Source organism: Lissotriton vulgaris, chromosome 4_1, assembly GCF_964263255.1.
Source record: "Lissotriton vulgaris chromosome 4_1, aLisVul1.2, whole genome shotgun sequence".
Classification (NCBI taxonomy): Eukaryota; Metazoa; Chordata; class Amphibia; order Caudata; family Salamandridae; genus Lissotriton; species Lissotriton vulgaris.
This window is the reverse complement of record NC_141691.1, coordinates 678,524,692-678,544,324: the sequence shown is the minus strand read 5'-3', so window position 1 is coordinate 678,544,324 and position 19,633 is coordinate 678,524,692. Positions and strand designations below refer to the sequence as shown.

General features: G+C 45.8%; 1 protein-coding gene across 1 annotated transcript in view; it reads right to left on the bottom strand.

The window, feature by feature from the left end:
• COBL (cordon-bleu WH2 repeat protein) overlaps positions 1–19,633 on the bottom strand; it is a 955,089-nt gene that overhangs the window by 32,784 nt on the left and 902,672 nt on the right. The window contains exons 14-15 of the mRNA XM_086964957.1: positions 14,389–14,508; positions 4,226–4,462 (exon numbers count right to left, since the gene is read on the bottom strand). Coding sequence (XP_086821083.1) covers positions 4,226–4,462; positions 14,389–14,508 — 357 coding nt within the window. The remainder of the gene's footprint in view (positions 1–4,225; positions 4,463–14,388; positions 14,509–19,633) is intronic.

Genomic DNA, 19,633 nt, shown 5'->3' with positions numbered 1-19,633 from the left:
TTTTTCGTGATCTTGAGTACCCAATGTTGATCGATTATCTTCATGACTTGACTGCTAAACTGAGGTTAATTCACCAACAGGTTCACGAAGCATTGCCGACGCAGACGGAGGGTCCAGGCCACCAGCTCCAGCCCGGAGATTGGGTGGTGACGCGGAACTTTTCGCGCAAGAACAACTTGGACCCGAGGTTTACCGGACCCTATCAGGTCCTCCTTGCCACGAGAACTGCAGTTCGTCTTGAGGGGCGGAAGAATTGGGTGCACGCCACCCACACCAAAAAAGTCCCCATCCCGTTGCCAGCAGACTCGTGGGTGAGGAAAGGCATTGCATCAACTGAAACCGAAGTATTGCCGGCGTTTGTACCTTTTAGCGACGCGCAGCCTGTCGGAGAATCCTCAGTGCAGCAGAGAGACACTGTCGAACAATTGTCAGCAAAAGACTCAAGACCAAAACACTCAGCTGATCAACAGGACGCTGTCCCTTCAAGGGATCCTTTGTTTGACGAACAGACACGTCCTGGGAAAACCCGATACTTTTTGTGATCTAGCACTAAAGACTAATAAAAGATCCTGCTTTGCTGTATTGAAAACTGCATTATCCCGTTTTCCGTGATCAGCTTTGAATATTCCTACTATTGTAATTGTTTTGTATATATTCATTGAGCTTTATTTCTTACACTTTTTGCTTCTACAGCTGAGAGACATTGTTTTGCATATATTGTGCATTGAAGGCCGTAGGGCCGCACGCGTACTTCCTTCTGGATAGTAGGTCTTGACGCTAGGTTAAAGGCCGTCGGTTTCTGGGAACTCCTAGGGATTGACTTTGCTACACAGAACGAAGTGCGTCAAGAAACGTTGCGGACGGTCGTAGGGAATGGCATTCTCGAAGCTGAATGATTTAGAAGGAGCTCAGGCTCATAGATTCAAGCTGCAGCAACTCAGTCGCACCAAATGTTTTATATTCCAATTATTTGTATTGTTTTTGACTGCTTCTGCATTATTGGCGGGTGGGGTGTATTACACGATGTCTTACTTCTTACCTTCTGCTACACCTACTCCTACTCCTGACCCTAAACTTACCTCCACTGTTTCTCCTCATTCCTTTCATATGTTACCCGAACACGAACAGGCTAGACGTGTAGAATTCCGCAACAATTCCTTTATTCAGCTCCTTCATCAGCATCAGTTAGTGGTTAACACTACTAATTGTTGGGTGTGTGGGTTGATGCCACATACTACGGATAAGGGAATTCCATATTTGGTGTTACCGTATAGCTCCCAAGGGTCTGCTCGAGCATTTCAGACAATGTTTCGAAGCGCACTGGGTTTCCACCCCATTCGAGAACCACGTTCTCCCTACTCTGGTCCTACCTCGTATCAAAAACCTTTGTCGATAGCAATAGAGGATTTAGATAGTGATATCTACGATCCCTCGCTTATTCCCGAAGAAGAGGTACAAGCCTATAGGGTCCTAAGTAGAGGTGAATATAGTGTGTTCACCAGTGAAAAGCAGCTTAAAAGCTCGCCTCCAATATGGGTCGTACCCCACACTGGTAATTTTTGTCTTATGGGTCGTGGCCGAAGATCGCAAGCCCGACTTGGAGCAAGTGCTTGCACTGAAAATTACATTCTGCCGATGTTCTCGTCCCCTGTGTTTCTGGCTGCCAAGGGTACATACTTTATCTGTTATGATCGTGCATACGCATGGTTGCCCGCTGACTTCATGGGCTCATGTTTCATTGCAAATCTGTTGCCTCCGACGTTCACTGTAGATGCCGATTATCATAAGACTAGAGTTGTGCGAGGCGTAATTAGCGAAGAGGATACTGCCGGTCAAGAGGCAGGAGACTTTTTCAAGGGTTTCCTCCCGTTTTGGGGACCTATGGTCAATAGTAGGAACCTGAGACAGTTGACTCGAGTGGTAGAATCGACAGCTAATATTACTGCCAGTGCCCTTGGTAATATCACCACAGAACTTCAGGCGGATAGACTTATGACGTTACAAAACCGTATGGTTTTAGATGTCATCTTAGCAGATCGAGGTGGGGTTTGTAAGGTGATCCATTCGAGCTGCTGCATTTTCATTCCAGATAACGCTCCAACTGTCTATCAAGCCATCTCGAGGTTGCATAAGATCTCCGAATCCATACACGTGGATGTAGGGGATTGGACGCTACTTGGATGGTTTTGGGGCCTGATGTCGACTTGGGGTTGGAAGATTCTGATGATCATCGGAGTCGTTGTGGTGTTCCTGTTCACGTGTTGCCTTTGTGTGCAGTGTGGTCCTGCCTTATGTGGCCTCTGTGCTACAACGTGTATGAGACAGCCACCTGTTACCGAGGGGACTCGGTTGGACAGAGCTATGCTACAGCAACATCTCGATGGTCTGATGAATATCGAATATGACTCCGACTAGTGCTTGCCTACATGAGGGCAAAAGGAGCGTCTGAGGTTCCGTGACAATTATAAGTGGTGTTTTTTTAACTCGTACGAATATGGTCGAGTCTGGTATCTATGAACCGCAAATGACGAGTTTAGTAAGTGTGCGCAGTTTCGCTGTGCTAACTTAAACCGTTCGTTTGTTAGGTGGGTTTTTCATCTGTACCCACGGGTTCCATCTTAGATACGGCATCCATTTTGTCTCTTGCCCTCAAGTAGCCAGCGAACGGACGATGTCCGCTTCGCGACCCGGGGACTCCCAAGATATTTGCGGAAGACACATGTCCTTTGAAAGTGTCTTTATGACGAGGGGGATGATACTGTAAGGCAGATGGCCCCGCTCGAGGCTCATCTTGCCGTGCCGGTTTATTGTCTTAGCCGTGCATCTCATTAGGCACGTCCCTTTGATGCCTGTATCTCGTGTTTCCCGATACCTCCCCTTTTACACCCTTTCCGATCTCCCCACTGTCTCCGTCTTCCTCTGCACCTGTCCTTGTTCCCATTTCGATCTGATTTTACTGTCGATTGGAATGCACTAATGTTGGGAAGATGGGTTTTTACAGTTGGGAACCGCCAAATGTTTCCGCACTTATGTTCCGGACCTCATGTGTATCAAAGTGACCAAAGCGACCCCTCTGGGGGATAATGGTGGGAACCGGGTTGTAAACCTTTGTGTATCATGTTGTCTTATGGGTAAAAACTGTATAAAAGGAGCGATCCACAGAACCAATTTGAAGCAGTCTCCCCAAGTTGCACGAGTTGTACTTGTCGTGATATCTGTGTTCCCTGCAGCAAATAAACCTTGAATCTTTGACGCCAAAGGAAGTGTCCCGTGTCTCTGTGATTCGTACGCCGGAGCAGGTTACCCACGAAGGTTTCAGGTGTTGTGCCCTGGCACCGCTGGGTCTTAAAGAACCCAGTCCTTCACTACTGCAGAGCCCCCGACATGACTGCGGGGCTTCCACCATGAGTGAGGAGGCCCTGTGTGAATCGGCCCCACGGTATTCATCACAGGCAATATGTTTGCTTAAGATATTCTTGCATTCATACACGCACCCTGATTATACCCCTGCATCCCCTGTATATCCCCAAAGTCTCAGCAGGAAACACAGAAGGGCTACAAGGGACAACACCTGTATGTGTGGTTACCATTCCCGGTGGTAGAAGTAATGAGGTACACTGTTACAAGGGTCTGCCAACCACACTCATCTTCTCCCTTTGTTTAAAATACTGAGCACAGTGTTACCCTTTTTTAAATTATCCCAAAACAGCTGTGTCTTTTATGCGGTAAACACCTTTACAACGCAACTTTTACAACATAGTGCCTTTACAACGCAACTTTTACAACGCAAACCATTACAACACATTGCGCTGGGGGGCGCTCTAGGATAGGGAATAGGTTTAATTTACTATCCAACACCTTCCCTACTATCCACGGGGACTGGAGTTGGAATAGTAAATTAAACTATTCATTATCCAGCGCCCCAAAGCACTAAGCGTTGTAAAGGCATGCGTTGTAAAAACCGCGTTGTAAAGGCATGCATTGTAAAAGTATGCGTTGTAACGTCATACATCCCTTTTATGCAGTCAAAGGCGCTTCTGCTCTCAGTTTAGCATCACTGATTAGAAGGATTCTGGATCTGCATAATAATGTGTCCAATCCTCTAATACGAAAGAAGGAACATCAATAACTTGTTAGAGTAGAGTCCACCTGTAGAAAGCACCTTCACACCAACAAACGTTGTTCTTTGTTTACTCATTTTTAAAAACACAAAATACAAAAGTACCTTCTTCAGTCTTGCTGCGCTGCTGCCAGATCGAATGGCTTCCATTAACTCTTCTCTTGCATTTACAGATGTATCTTTGTAAGACACAGAATATTTGGGTTTGGGGGCTGGCACACTAGGAGGCGGAGGGGGTGGTGGCATAATTGGCGGTGGTGGAATGTCTCTTTTTTCCTTGCCTTGCATTTGCAGTTCCTGGTTTCTAATGTTCTGTAGCTCTTCCGCAGCTGAGGATGATATCTACCAAGGACACACAGAAAGAGGTCATTAATATCACCTCCTGAAACAGAATGTACTCAATTTCACATTTGCATCACACAGCATGTGACTTCTGTACCTGAGAATGCGTTGCAGACTTGTTTATTCAGTACCTGCAAGTGCAACATCTGTCACTGCTCTCTCAAATCACTCACCAGAGCTGATTACCTGTTTGAGCCCTGTGCAGCTGTCCTTATAGAGTTTGCATCTACAAAGGAAATTAAGGCTCAACACACGTATCTGTGACTTCTATCACCCAATACTTATCTCACATGACGTCAGAAGCAGCAGTACAAACGTGTTCACTTACATAAGTGAAGTTGTGTTCCTAACTTTTGATAATAAATGGAATTTTGAAGAAAGGTTTAAAAAGTTTGTAACAATGCATTTTAGCTAAGGGCGCTCCATTTATTTATTTGATCTTTTGGATGCTTGTCGCCAGGTTTTGGTAGTCAAATGAAAGGATAAGCTTCCTTTCATAAGCTATTTTGTTGTTAGGTCGCTATGAAAATGATTTAATTGTTCATATTTATTTTTCTCTTAGAATTAGGACTTTCAACAGTGGTGCAGTGGATTAATTTAGGAATTATGCTTTCGAGTGGGGAATAGTCCTGATGATGCATTATGAGTTCATAAACTAGTAAAAGGGTTTCCTCTGGGTGCGATCAGGTAAGGGCTGCATCAATAAAATAAGCCATCAATAAAATAAGCCAAGCACAATACAAACAACTACTGCATAATACAAAACAAAAATATTACACGGATAAAATACACGAGGCAAAAAACTCCCCAAAAACACTGTTCAAAACGGTAAATGATTTGGCCCAGCTCAAAGCCCCAGCTACTCCGACCAGCCAAGATCTTTGGAACAGAATAGCCAAGTGTTTCTTTGATAAAGTGAACTCCATTTTATCCACATTCTCAGACCTACGCGAGGAAAAATTAGTTAAACCTGACGCTTGCTCTAGCACTGCCCCAAATAAAATAGCCAAATCGGAATTCACTTCCTTTAGTCCTCTTGTGGAAGAAGACACACACAATTTGATGACTAAAGCTAAATCAGGCTCTCCCTATGACCCTTGTCCGTTAGAAGTACTAAAACTAGCCGGTCATACAGTGACGCGCAAACTCACGTCCATGTTCAACCTAATGTACAAGGATGGCTATTTTCCTAGGGATTGGAAGCGGGCCGCTATACTGCCGTTGTTGAAATACTCAAACCTGAAACCGGATGAGCCAAACAACTTTAGGCCCATATCCAGACTCCCCCTCCTAGCTAAACTAATAGAAAAGAACATGAATAACCAGATTAACCAGTTCCTCAATCAGACGCAGGCTCTTGATCCCACTCAACACAGCTTTAGAGAAGGCCACAGTACAGAGACAGCCCTCATAAAATCTACAGAGGAAATTAGAGCCACCCTGAATCAAGGAGGTCGGGCAGCCCTCATCATGCTAGATTTATCGTCCGCATTTGATACGGTACAGCACACACTAATGATTGACCGGTTAGCAGAGAAAGGAATAAAAGGCACCGCCCTAAAACTCTTAAAATCATTCCTTTCTGAAAGAACTCAAACAGTCAAACTAGAATAAATACGAGGCAGAGGCCTACTCATTGCTACGTGGAGTCCCTCAGGGATCTTCACTAAGCCCGACGCTATTCAATGTATATGTCTCCTCACTCGCGCCACTTATTGAATCTTATAGTTTTAGTTTAACTTCTTACGCCGACGTCACTCAAATCGTTGTCGCCATTCAACCAGAAAGATTGCAGGATACAGCCACCAAATTCCATGACTGCATGTATGCAACAGGAAATTGGGTGGCTAATAATTGTTTAAAGTTAAACTCCAGCAAGACCGAGGTGATACTATTCGGGAACAACCCGGCCTTCTGGTCACCTAGCTGCTGGCCAAGCGCATTGGGACAACTGCCACTCCCAACCAGGAAAGTGAAGAACCTGGGTATCTGGCTAGACGACACTCTTAGTTTCAAGGACTAAGTAAACTCAATTGCATCATCTACTGCGTTTACGCTTAGAGCCTGTAAAGAAAATAATGCCTCTAATTCCCAAAGAAGCACAGCAAACAGTAATCACTGCATTAGTGCTGTCCAAATTGGATTACTGCAACAGCCTCTACCTCAAGCTACAGGAAGGCCTCTTGAACAAGCTGCAGATCCTGCAGAATGCAGCCGCTAGACTCATCTCAGTAACACCCAAGCGTGCATCAATCAGTGGAGTAATCAAAGACCTTCATGGCTGCCCATGAGGAAGCGTACCAAATTCAAGGCCCTATGCCTTGTTTTTAAAGCATTGCAGGGCACAGGACCAAAATTTCTGAAGCAACACTTCAACTGGTACATACCTAAAAGGACTCTCCGTTCATCTGAGGCTAAACTGGTGGTCACTCATCGGATAAAGAAGACCAATTGGGGCGGAAGAAGCTTCATCGCAAATGCAGCTATCGCCTGGAACTCACTACCCTCCCAACTAAGACACCAAAACAATCTGTTGGCTTTTAGAAAAGCTTTAAAAACGTGGCTCTTCATAAATTAGGTGCCAACTATGAAGACGGTCTCTCTTTCCCAGCATTGATCAGTAGGTTTCTTTATCCTAGCGCCAGGACACCTCTTTTGGTAGCATTTGCGCTCTATAAATGCAATAAACATAAACATAAACATAAACATAAACATAAACATTATTCTTGTACAAGTTGAGTAGGATGGGATGAGAGTAAAGTAAGTCACAGAGATTAGTGGAATGCTGTAGTAATTCACCTGGAGGGTTGCAGGAGGACACAATAGTTGACTGAATTCTCCATTACTGAGGGAATTAGAGTTAGTGAGCTTCTACTGCATACAGTCTACACAGTTGGCCAAGTGAAGACAGTGGGAATAAAAGGTGACCCATCAGGCACAATATATTCTTCTAGAAGAAACATTATTTGTCCCACAATGCAAGTCCTATTAATCATGGTTTCCAAGAGGATCCTTCCAAACATTCAACAGCAGACAACCAGAGAACTCTGGTATCTGAAAGGGCAGGACCTTAACAGAGATGTATTATCTCACCCATGGGAGAACTTTTAAACCTAATAGCAAGTATAACATACAGTGTCTGTGAAACAGACAATTACAAAAGGGGAATAAATCAGACAACTTTGCAACACAAATTATTACCAGGAACTCAAGTGTTGATACCACCAACAAATGCATATTAACTCTCAAGCATACCCATGGCAAGCACTACTTGTGAATACTTATGATATTTAATACTGAACATCTAATCACACGGGGCATCTTTACCCTCCCAAAGATAGCGAGTCCTGGATAACAGTGCAGCTTGATCATCTGCGGAATCAATATAATGATTAAAGTTACAGCTAGGAAAAATAAATCTATCTAAATGCCTTTAACTTTGAAAAACAAACTGCTTTCTGCAAGACATAGCACCCTTCCCTGCAGAAATATGAGAGACAGGGAAGATACCAACCAAAACCCTCCCCGTCACTCTGAATGTCACCTTCCTTCACAATATTTCAGAATTTTGCAGGGTTTCTTGCCAGAGGTTTCTGCAAAAATAAACCAAGAATATGTACATCTTGATTGAGTATTAACAAAACCTCATGAGATTGAGTATCAAAAGCAATAATGTATGCTTCATCATAAGACATGTCTTACAAAAAACAGGAACAGCCATGGGCACTAGAATGGCCCCTAAATACAACAGGCTTTTTATATTGGACCTGAGCATGGCTTCTTACAACAACAAACTCTACAACTAGTAACCAACCTTTGGTACATTGATGAGATTCCATCAAATGCAACATGAATTACTCCTGGCCAAACACATGTTTACGATCATAACTATAGGGAAATAAATCATTTGCAAAAGGTTGCACACCTAGAAGCAGAGATTCTAAGATATCTACACAGAACAACTTCTATTTGAGCTTAAAAAAATAACCTGTGGTATTTAGTCACGAAATCTGGGAACACTGCATATATTCTAACATGAGGACAAAAGACCAGCAACTTACTGGACTCCATTCAATCTTTTTGCAGAATGGACAATATGCAAAAGTAATTTACAAATATGTGACCATTCATTGTGCAGCCTGCTCGGACAGAGATGACAACCAAATAATTAGTGTCCTGTATGTTAAATATCATCCAGCACTGTCTAAATGTCAAAGGTTATTGAAGATTTACAACTAAGTTTCATCAACTAAAAAACTCAGACATTCCACTAATTTTGTGTATGCAACCTACAAATCTGATATAGGCTCTCAGTAGGAGCAAATTCCCATATTCACAGAAAAAACACATATGCTAGTATTACCTATTCAATGGACATATATCTCCAAATCAAACATTTTATACTTCAATCACTGGACGGAGTGCACTCAAGTATAGTAAGCTGCTGATATTTTCCAGAAAGTACATTAAGAAAATTTGTCATTACAGGTTTACCTTCTCAAATACCAATGTAAAGGTACCATGGGGTCACCAGTTTATATAATACTGACTCACACCACAGGAATGTCAGGCATGGTAATGAAGTCAGCCTAGTAGACAAAACTGAAGAAGCTGAGAGCTTGAGTACATGAAGATAATGGACAAATTTAATGGGGATTGGGGAGGAGTGGCTTCCCTATATAAAAGATGTGTTCTCCGAGAGAAAAATTAAACATTCTAAATATGCATACGTGCCCGATTTCTGTATTCAGGAATTTCTACCTTGTGAAAATGTTCATGAATATATGCAACACATAATCAATCAATCAATCAGTGACACTTATAAAGCGCGCTACATACCCGTAGGGTCTCAAGGCGCTGAGGGGGGGGGGGTTGGGGGGGGGGGAGGGTGCCGCTACTGCTCGAACAGCCAGGTCTTCAGCTTCTTCCTGAAGGAGAGGTGGTCTTGGGTCAGGCGCAGGGAGGGAGGGAGGGAGTTCCAGGTCTTGGCGACCAGGTAGGAGAAGGACCTTCCTCCTGTAGTCGCTCTTCGGATGCGGGGGACGGCGGCGAGGGCGTGGTTGGCTGATCGGAGGTGGCGTTTGGGAGCGTAGAAGTTGACTCGGCTGTTGAGGTAGCTCGGGCCTTGGTCGTGTAGGGCTTTGTGTGCGTGGGTGAGGAGGCGGAAGGTGATTCTTTTGTTGACGGGGAGCCAGTGAAGGTCTCTCAGATGTCCGGAGATGTGGCTGGTTCGTGGGATGTCGAGGATGAGTCTGGCTGAGGCGTTCTGGATCCGCTGGAGTCTCTTCTGGAGCTTGGCGGTGGTACCGGCGTAGAGGGCGTTGCCGTAGTCCAGTCGGCTGGTGACGAGGGCCTGGGTGACGGTCTTCCTGGTCTCGGTGGGGATCCACCAGAAGATCTTCCGTAGCATGCGTAGGATGTTGAAGCACACCGAGGAGACGTTGTTGACTTGCCTGGTCATGGAGAGGGAGGGGTCCAGGATGAAGCCCAGGTTGCGTGCATGGTCTGTCGGTTTGGGTGCGGTGCCCAGGGCGGGAGGCCACCAGGAGTCGTCCCAGGCGGAGGGTGAGGAGCCCAGGATGAGGACCTCCGTCTTGTCCGAGTTCAGTTTCAGGCGGCTGGTCGTCATCCACTCGGCTACCTCTTTCATCCCTTCGTGCAGGTTGGCTCTGGCGGCGGCGGGGTCGTTGGTCAGGGAGAGGATCAGCTGGGTGTCGTCGGCGTAGGAGATTATGCTGAGGTTGTGTTTGCGTACGATGGCCGCGAGGGGGCTCATGTAGACGTTGAAGAGGGTGGGGCTCAGAGATGATCCTTGGGGGACGCCGCAGATGACTTCGGAGGCCTCTGACTTGTACGGTGGTAGGCGGACTCTCTGTGTTCTTCCGTCGAGGAAGGAGATGATCCATTCCAGCGCCTTGTCCTGGATTCCGATGTTGCTGAGGCGCCGTACTAGGGTGCGGTGGCAGACTGTGTCGAATGCCGCGGAGAGGTCTAGGAGGATGAGGGCCGCTGTTTCTCCATTGTCCATCAGGGCTCGGATGTCATCGGTGGCGGCGATGAGGGCGGTCTCGGTGCTGTGGTTGGCTCGGAAGCCGGACTGTGAGGGGTCGAGGGATCCGTTTGTCTCGAGGAAAGCGGCCATCTGCTTGTTGACGGTCTTCTCGATGACTTTGGCTGGAAACGGGAGGAGCGAGATGGGGCGGTAATTCTTGAGGTCGGTGGGGTCCGCTGTTGGTTTCTTGAGTAGAGCGCTGAGTTCGGCGTGTTTCCAGCTCTCAGGGAAGATGGTGGTGTCGAAGGATGTGTTGATGATGTCTCACAGGTGGGGTGCGATGACAGCGTCGGCCTTGTTGAAGACGTGGTGAGGGCAGGGGTCGGTCGGTGATCCGGAGTGGATGGAGTTCATCGTGCGGATGGTGTCTTCGGTGCTGATCGGGGTCCAGGCGTGGAGGGTGGTGGTGGGGGGTGGTTGCTCGGTCATGGTGTGCGTTGGTTGGTTGTTGAAGCTGTTGTGTATGTCCGCGATCTTGTTGTGGAAGTATGAAGCGAGGGAGTTACAGAGGTCTTGCGATGGGGTGATGTCGTTGTTTCCTGCGCTGGGGTTGGAAAGCTCTTTCACGATGTTGAAGAGTTCCTTGCAGTTGTGTGCGTTGTTGTCCAACCGGTCCTTGAATGCTGTTTTCTTGGCGGCGCGGATCAGCTAGTGGTGTTTCCGGGTGGCAAGTTTGAAGGAGGTCCTGTTGTCCGGTGTCGGTTCCCTTCTCCAGACTTTCTCGAGGGCTCGGCAGTTCTTCTTGGAGCTCTTGAGTTCGTCGGTGAACCATGGGGCTTTCTTGCTGCCGGGTCTGCTAGGCGGGGTCCTCAGTGGGGCGAGTTCGTCCGCGCAGTTGCTGATCCACTTCGTGAGGTTGTCGGCGGCCTGGCTGGGGTTCGCTGAGCTGGCAGGAGGGTGCTGGCTCAGGGAGGTGGCGAGCTGGTCTGCTGTGATCTTGTTCCAGCTTCTGCGGGCGGCCTGTTGCTGGTGTTGGTGGGTCGTCGTTCTCTTGAAGGTGAAGTGGACGCAGCTGTGGTCCGTCCATTGAAGCTCTGTGGCGTGGCTGAAGTTGATGTCTGTGCTGGAAGAGAAGACTGCGTCGAGTGTGTGTCCGGCGAGGTGGGTGGGGGTGGACACCAGTTGCTTGAGTCCCAGGTTGGCGAGGTTGTCGAGCAGGGTGCTGGTGTTGCGGTCGTTGTTGTTCTCCAGATGGAAGTTGAGGTCTCCCAGGAGGATGTAGTCAGCGGAGGGGAGGGCATGCGGGCTGACGAAGTCGGCGATGTCCTCGCTGAATTGCGTGCGTGGTCCAGGGGGTCGGTAGATCAGGGTGCCTCTGAGGGTGGTGTTCGGGTTGGTGTGGGTCTGGAAATGCAGGTGTTCGGCGCTGGTCAGGGTGTTGTCGGTGCTGGTCGTGAGACGGATGGTGCTCCTGTGGATGATGGCGATGCCTCCTCCCATCTGGTTGGCGTTTCGGTCCCTCCGGACGATCTTGTAGCCCTCTGGGATGGCGATGGCGATGTCGGGAGCTGAAGAGGCGTTCATCCAGGTCTCCGTGAGGAAGGCAACGTCAGGGGCTGTGGCGTCTAGGAGGTTCCAGAGTTCGATGGCGTGTCTGTGGACGGAGCGGGTGTTGAGCAGGATGCACTTGAGGTGGGTGCTGCTGGTGTTCGGCTTGGTGGGTGCTGGTGCGAGGCTGGTCCGGATGCAGGTGAACTTGCAGGCGTGGCAGCTGAAAGGTCCGTGGGTACGTCGTGGAGTGGCTTGATGGCATTCTGGGAGTCGGCCGGTGTTGAGAGCGGTGAGGGTGGCGGCGGAGTTCGTCAGGCGGGTCGGTCGGGGTCTTCGTTGGCCAGGGGTCCTGGCGCTGGTCGCGATCCGGTCGCGGACGGGCGCAGACGGGCTTACCTTTGGCGCGCCTTCGGCGCACAATCGGCGCGCCCGCTGCACGTGACCGCTGCGCGTTCGCACGGTCGCCATTTAAGGCGAAGTGCGCGGGTGGGCGGAGCAGCTGGGAGGCGGGAGCGGGGAGGGTACAGAATAGAAAAAGGGGCGGGGAAAAGCGGCGGTGGCGGGAAGGGAGGGCGGAGGGCGGCGAGGTAGGCGGACAACAAGGAAGGAAAACCAAAACACGGGGAAAATGAAAAAAAAAAAACTAAACAGGCACAAATTATCGACAAAACAAGGGCAAAATGAAAATTAAACAAAACAGGCACAAATTTTCGACAAAACAAGGGCAAAAACAACCGCAGCGGAGGCAGCCGGCAACCGGCAAACGAGGCAGCAGCGAGGCAGAGGGCAGGCAAGGGGCACACGCAGCAGCTGGTGGCCGTGCGGCGCGGGGGTGTCCCACAAGTGGGTCACACTCACCTGCGTCGCACGGTCGCCATTTAAGGCCAAGTCTCATGAGTACTCATGGAAATCTACGACTGGCACATCTTTCCAGCTTTACCACTCAGATTGCTTTAGAATCCCATAAAAGTAAAAAATGTGTTCCAAAAAATGGAATAATGTGACTTTTCTTCTGGCCCTTTGCTTTGGGCTCACAGCATTGGGCCAGATGTAGGTGTCAAAATACCGGTCGGAATCGGCCAAAAATACCGATTTTCGGCCGTTTCCGACCAGTATTTTGACATTGTTCTGTAGGGGCACTGAAAACATACAGATTCGGTAATTTTACCAAATCGGTAAAATTACTGAATCCGTATTTTCCTATGTAGGTAGCACTTCTAACAGTGCTACAGGGCCTTTAGAATTCGTTATTTACCATGTAATACAATTGCATAGTAAATAACAAATTCTTGTGTACGTGCACATCTGTGCATGTACACCTGTGCCATGTGGCACACAGACATGCCCTAAGGGCATATATGTGTGCTACATGGCGCACAAGCCAGTTACAGGGGTGCAACAGGGTGTCGAAGTGGCACCCTGTCCCCCTTTGCAATTCAGTATTTTTACCGATTCGGTAACTACCGAATCGGTATTTGCTATTGAATTCTATGGGCTTCAAGGCCAATAGGATTCAATAGCAAATACCGATTCGGTATTTACAGAATCAGTAAATACCGAATCTTACCGATTCGGTAAAAAATACCAAATTATTACCCACATCAGATTTATCGATTCTAAAATACCGAATCGGTAAAATTCGGTATTTTAGAATCGGTAAATCTAAATTACCTACATCTAGCAATGTGCAAACATACATGGTTCTTGCAGCTTTAAATAATAAAGATTATTGCATGTATGGCTTTAGATGTGAGACTTCGAAAGCATATGCACTAATTCAATCATCACACATAGATAACTGATGTAAAAATGTGCGTTAATACTATTATTGCATATTTTTCATTACAGCATATTTAATGGTAAAGTGCAATAATTCTGTCTATCATTATTGTCAGCAAAGACTGATGGGAGAGAACCACAGTAATAAGCGATATTAGCCATGTTTACTGGTGGGAAGCTAAATAAAGCGCTAATACCCCTTGCTAACATCACTACTATGGTAGGTTATTAGCACTGTATTTGGCATCATGAAGACTTTTGCGTATTACTTTCAGTTAGTGCAATTAAAGATATCAAAACGACTACAGGTTTAGATTTGTTATAAAAGTGGTAATACCTTTAATGTTATTGTTTAAATTCATTACCGCTCAGTTGTGTGATTGGGATTGCACATGAAACGCAAGCAGAATCCCTTTTTAAGTAACAGTAAAGTTCTTGCTAGAAAAGGGTATTGGAAGTTTATTGACACACTGGGCCCTGGCAATGACAAGTGAAATCAAAAAGTAGATAAAAAAAAATCCCTGTGGACACGTGAACAATACACAGCTAATAGGAAGCAGCTTTATAAAAACACAAACAACAGCTCTTTCTCTCCTCGCCTTACCTTTCTCAGTCTTGTGTTGCCATTGCAAGATCTGATTGCTGACAGCAGTGCTGATCGCTCATTTTCTGTCTCATTAAATGAAGATTTCTGAAAACTTCCATCCGGCCCACTTCCCAAGTCCTTTAAGAAGAATATTTTTACAGTAATTTTAGAGCATGTCTCCAAAGATTTCCGGAAATATGCAGGCAAGTAGACATTCAATTCCATAAAATGAAAGTTCAAGGGTCACGGTATGTAAAACAGAATTATGTCAGAAATATTTGAATCTGCTCCCATTAACAGCCATCAACGGTATTAAAGGTTGCTGTGCAAAATTGTATTTTTGAAATACTATAGACAACAATTAAAAAAACACCATCTGGTACAAAAAGGTTATCACACTAATCTTGAGCGAATTTACTGCTGAAAAGTTAAAATATCGCCAGCAGTTTTTTTTAAACTGAAGCATTCAGATATTACTCACAACCCCCACTCACCCCCCCACAAAAGAGATATGGCAATGACAGACCAAAAACTCAATACCTTAATACAAATGTGTTTAGATGACCCACCTCCAAATATTTGAAGGTTTAGAATCACAGTGCAACTGTACAACCTCTGTGTTGCGGTGACTACTAAAATACTCTTTTTACCAGATGGACATATGTTTCAAGAGTTTATAACTAACCCTGGTCGTAGTTTGCGTAGTAGCGCTACGCGAACTGCGTAGTGCACTGTGCAAAATGCTGTTTGCATTGATTGCACAGTGCCGGATGCTTGTCCGCACTGTGCAATCATTGCAAACCGCATCTTGCACAGTGCAAGCGGTCATTTTCTGCCACTCGAGTAGATTTCTACTCGAGCAGCAGCTTTCTCAGCGCGGACTTGGTAGTTTCTCATCGCGAGCGGTCGCGAGCATACCCAACCACTCGCAATGAGAAACCTGACCTCCCCACGTTTAGAATCTCGCTGGGAGGTTTATTTTCCATGCTCGCGATCGGCTACTTGATGCTGCTGATCGCGAACGAGGAAAAAGTCTCGCCGGGTTGTTATTTTGCTCGCTCGTGGTCGCCAACTTGACGTTGAGGGCCATGAGCAAGCAAACAATGCCCGCTACGTGTTTTTGCACTGTGGTACGTGCAATTCGCGTAGTGTGTGGTTGCTTAAACTATTCAAACTACTCTAGCGTAGCGTAGTCCTACGCCCAGGGTTATTTATACCTCTAAAGGCTTGTGCTCTATGTCACTGAAACAACTTTATAAACCTAAGAGACAAAACATTACTTTTATTTGTTTAAAAGCAGTGGTTAAAGTCAACTTCCTTGAAAGAAAAAATCCTATATTACAGGCCCTATTTGTCAATAAATAGACCATAGAGGACAATGCAGGAATGGACCACCTGACTACTGAAGAAGAGGTGCTGGAAGCAGTTCAGGGGATGTATGCGGAGAAGGTACAGGCTCTAAAGTGTTCCTGCTCAGATATTTTGTTTAAATGCATTGACTAATCCGAAATACACTGGTTATGTTTGAAAAGCATTACATGCCGATAAGTTACTTTTGTGGGACCATAATAGCAGTAATTCTTAAACCCAGCAAGCCAGTGTGTGCCTCATATAGGCCAATATCACTAAATAGTATTGTGATCCAGCTGGTAGCCAAACCCTGGTGAACAGGCTGGTTAGGGCAGTCAACCCCTTCATTAACCGAGATCAAAACATCTTTATACTAAAGAGATGAACAAGGGCCTGTCTCCGTGGCATTTGCACATCTACATCAAATCAAAGAACCAATAGCATTGATCTTGCTGGATTTCGAAAAGGCTTTCTACTCTATCAAGTGGCGCACCCTGTATACAGTTTTGGTCAAATCTTCTGATAATAGTGAGTAATTTGAACGGTAATATATATGTATGTATTGAATAAGCATCTATGTAAAAAAGGAAACATTTCCTATAACTATCATGACCATTAACTTACCAAAGCTATCAGTATTACAGTTGTGAATATCAAACCTGAATATTTTGATGCCGCAGTTAACAATCCATACTGTGTTTTTCTTCACCCTTGGTTTAATCTATGAATCTGTGTTGAAATGTGATTATCAATTTTTGCAACCATGAATTCATCTCCCCTTTCCTTAGTTTTTCAGTACGGCACAATCTTCACTCTTATGATTTTATCAATTTTGTTGTGGCAACAAGATATTAGACTTAACAATTTGACAGTGAATACTTAGGTTTTCGTTTTATTTTTGTTTAGAAATACACGGTGTAGTGTCTTTTTTATGAATTGTATAAATAATGTAAAATGAAGCATAACAGAGTGTCCTCCTCTTTTTATATGTGTGTTTCAGATATCACTTCCACTTTGTGGCTCCTGAAGAAGGCGTCTTTACGCTGAAACGAGCGTCGAGTCTCACTGGCCACAGTGTGATTCTTTATAAAAACTAGTGATATTAATTTGTATAGGTGTACTTTGTATAACAATGTATGAAATGTATGTTTTTTAATGTTTATGTTTACATCATACGGTGATGGTTATGCCATTTACATGTATGATTTTTATCTGTTTCTATTAAAGTCATGATCAATTTTAATTTATTTCTCTATGTATGAAGTTTTTGCTGTCATTTTATATTACTTGTTTGCCAATTTGTTGACTGCCTAGGGTGTTTGTTCACACAATATTGTCCCTGCCCTAGGAGTTCATTGATATCAATGTCCAGGGAGTCCTTGTTTTTCTCAATCCTATGTTTGAAAAGCACTACATGCCGATAAGTTACTTTTGTGGGACCATAATAGCAGTAATTCTTAAACCCAGCAAGCCAGTGTGTGACTCATATAGGCCAATATCACTAAATAGTATTGTGATCCAGCTGGTAGCCAAACCCTGGCGAACAGGCTGGTTAGGGTAGTCAACCCCTTCATTAACAGAGATCAAAACATCTTTATACTAAAGAGATGAACAAGGGCCTGCCTCCGTGGTATTTGCACATCTACATCAAATCAATAGCATTGATCTTGGTGGATTTCGAAAAGGCTTTCTACTCTATCAAGTGGCCTTTTGCCCACCAAGTGCTGGAGAAAATGAATTTCGGCCTTTACTATTGCGCATGTGTTGTATTGTTTCCCGTGTGCCTGATTCTGGGCAACTGTATAATCTCCTGGCCCTTCCCTGTAGCACGTGGCCTCTGACAGGGCTGCCCCCTGTTGGCCTTCCCTTTTGCCCTTGTTTTGGAACCACTGGCAGAATGGATAAGATGGGTCACACAAATGTGGGTATTAAGTGGGAGGCAGTGGCCACTGCAGGAAAGAGCGGTGAGATCAGGTGAGGGGGGATTTCGAGAGATGACCATGAGGTAAAATCAATTATCTTTTTAACCCCTTCGCTGCTGATGACGAGCTCAGCTCGTCATCAGCTACGGGTGGCGGGTGCTGATGACGAGCTGAGCTCGTCATGTAACGCGGTATTTTTAAAAATGCCGCACAGCGCATAAATCACTGCAGCAGCGATGCGGTTAATTTTCCCTCGTGGTCGTCTCTCGAACTCCCTCCTCACCGGGCCCCACCGCACCACCGTTCTTACCTGCAGCGGCCAGGGCTGGGAGACAGGACGGGCTGGGCGCACCTCTGTTTAAGCACTACTACCTGGCAGCACAGCTCCAGTGGCCAACGTGTTGGCTGGTTCGGCGCCATATGTCAGTGGTTTGCCCGGAGTCAGAGTAGGGGCGTTGAGGCTGGTATTGGGAACTATTTCTGCTGGACTCAATGCTGCCTGAGTCTTTGAACGCTCTCCATCGAGTGGCGTATTCATGCCACTAGCGATCGCTGAGGGTTGCACCCAGATTGCTGTTGTATGCTCCGGAGATCCCGCTGCGAGCCATTTGTTCATTCCAAGCAGATACCCATTGATTATTCTTCTGCAAGCCTGGGAGGGAAATGTAGAAAATGTGCTGACTGAAAATGAGTGGGACAGAGTTTTGATGTACTCCAGGAGTGTCTTGTGCAATGCCCATTTCAACACATACAGTTTAACATATTACACAGGACCTACTTAACCCCGGCTAGGATATACCCAGGGCCTATTACGCGACAGAGGAGGGCCAAATTATATGGAATGGTTGAGTAAATTATGCGGCAAAAAAAACAAAATATGCAGCATAATGTAGCACATTTTATGGTAGTATCACTGTCATTAGTTTATCATTTGTAAGCATAGTAACACAGTTTGGGCATTGGTTTAACCGCATTAATATCAGTTAAGCACCTAAATATAGCAATAAGCAACAGAAAGGTGAAAGGTCAACCTTTGTAAAGGGGCTTTCACTGTGCTGAAGTACGTGTCACTGCAGTTTTAGTTACTTTTGATCCCATTGAGCTACAAACTATTTTTGGTTGAAATCTGCAGATTATGCAGCAGATGATGGATTATGTGGCAAATGCAGCAAATCTATCATTTTACGCAATACGCCACAGCCGTACAATCACATAAGTCGAGTGACCCTGGATACACCCCACTGCGTCTCTGGAAGGCTCTTGGTGTGGGACTCTGGTGGCGGATGTAGCACATATGTATTTGAGTTGCCCATCGGTTATGGCGCCGTGAGCGGAGGTTTGCAACCTACTCACACATATTACAGGCCGGGGGGCTTTGGAGTGCATGACAAGTTGCTGCAATTTATAAGGCTATAATTTGAACATTTGTACGTAATAGGTAAATATGTCGATAATGCCTCAAATACTGTTTGGTATGCAAATTATTAAAGCTCAATAAAGATTTTCTTTTTTTAAAGAATAAAAAAGAGTGGGAGCTAGGACCTTATGCAGACGATGTGCTATTGTACTTAAAGTAGCCCAACATATCCACTCCACAATTGACACACAGGCTGGAAATGTACACAGAGGGCTTGGGCCTCAAGGTGGAGCAAGTCGACCATTGTCCAGATTTGAGGGGAACAGAAGCAGTGGTCCTGGATATCCCCAGCATACTGCATGCCACAGATCACTCCAACTGTTTAGGTGTACAGATCTCCAGATATCAGCAGGTGTGATGGAACGTTAATGTAGACCCTGGTTTACAAAAGTCAATGTGCATATGGCAGCATGGCGTAAACTCCCGCTGAAGGTGATGGGCAGGGGGACATTGTTTTAGATGGTCACATAGACTCAACTGTTTTAGATACTACAAACTTACCCATACGGGATCCTCCCCCCCCCCAATTTCTTGTCAACACTGCAATTCTCTCTGACAATTTTTGTATGGGCAG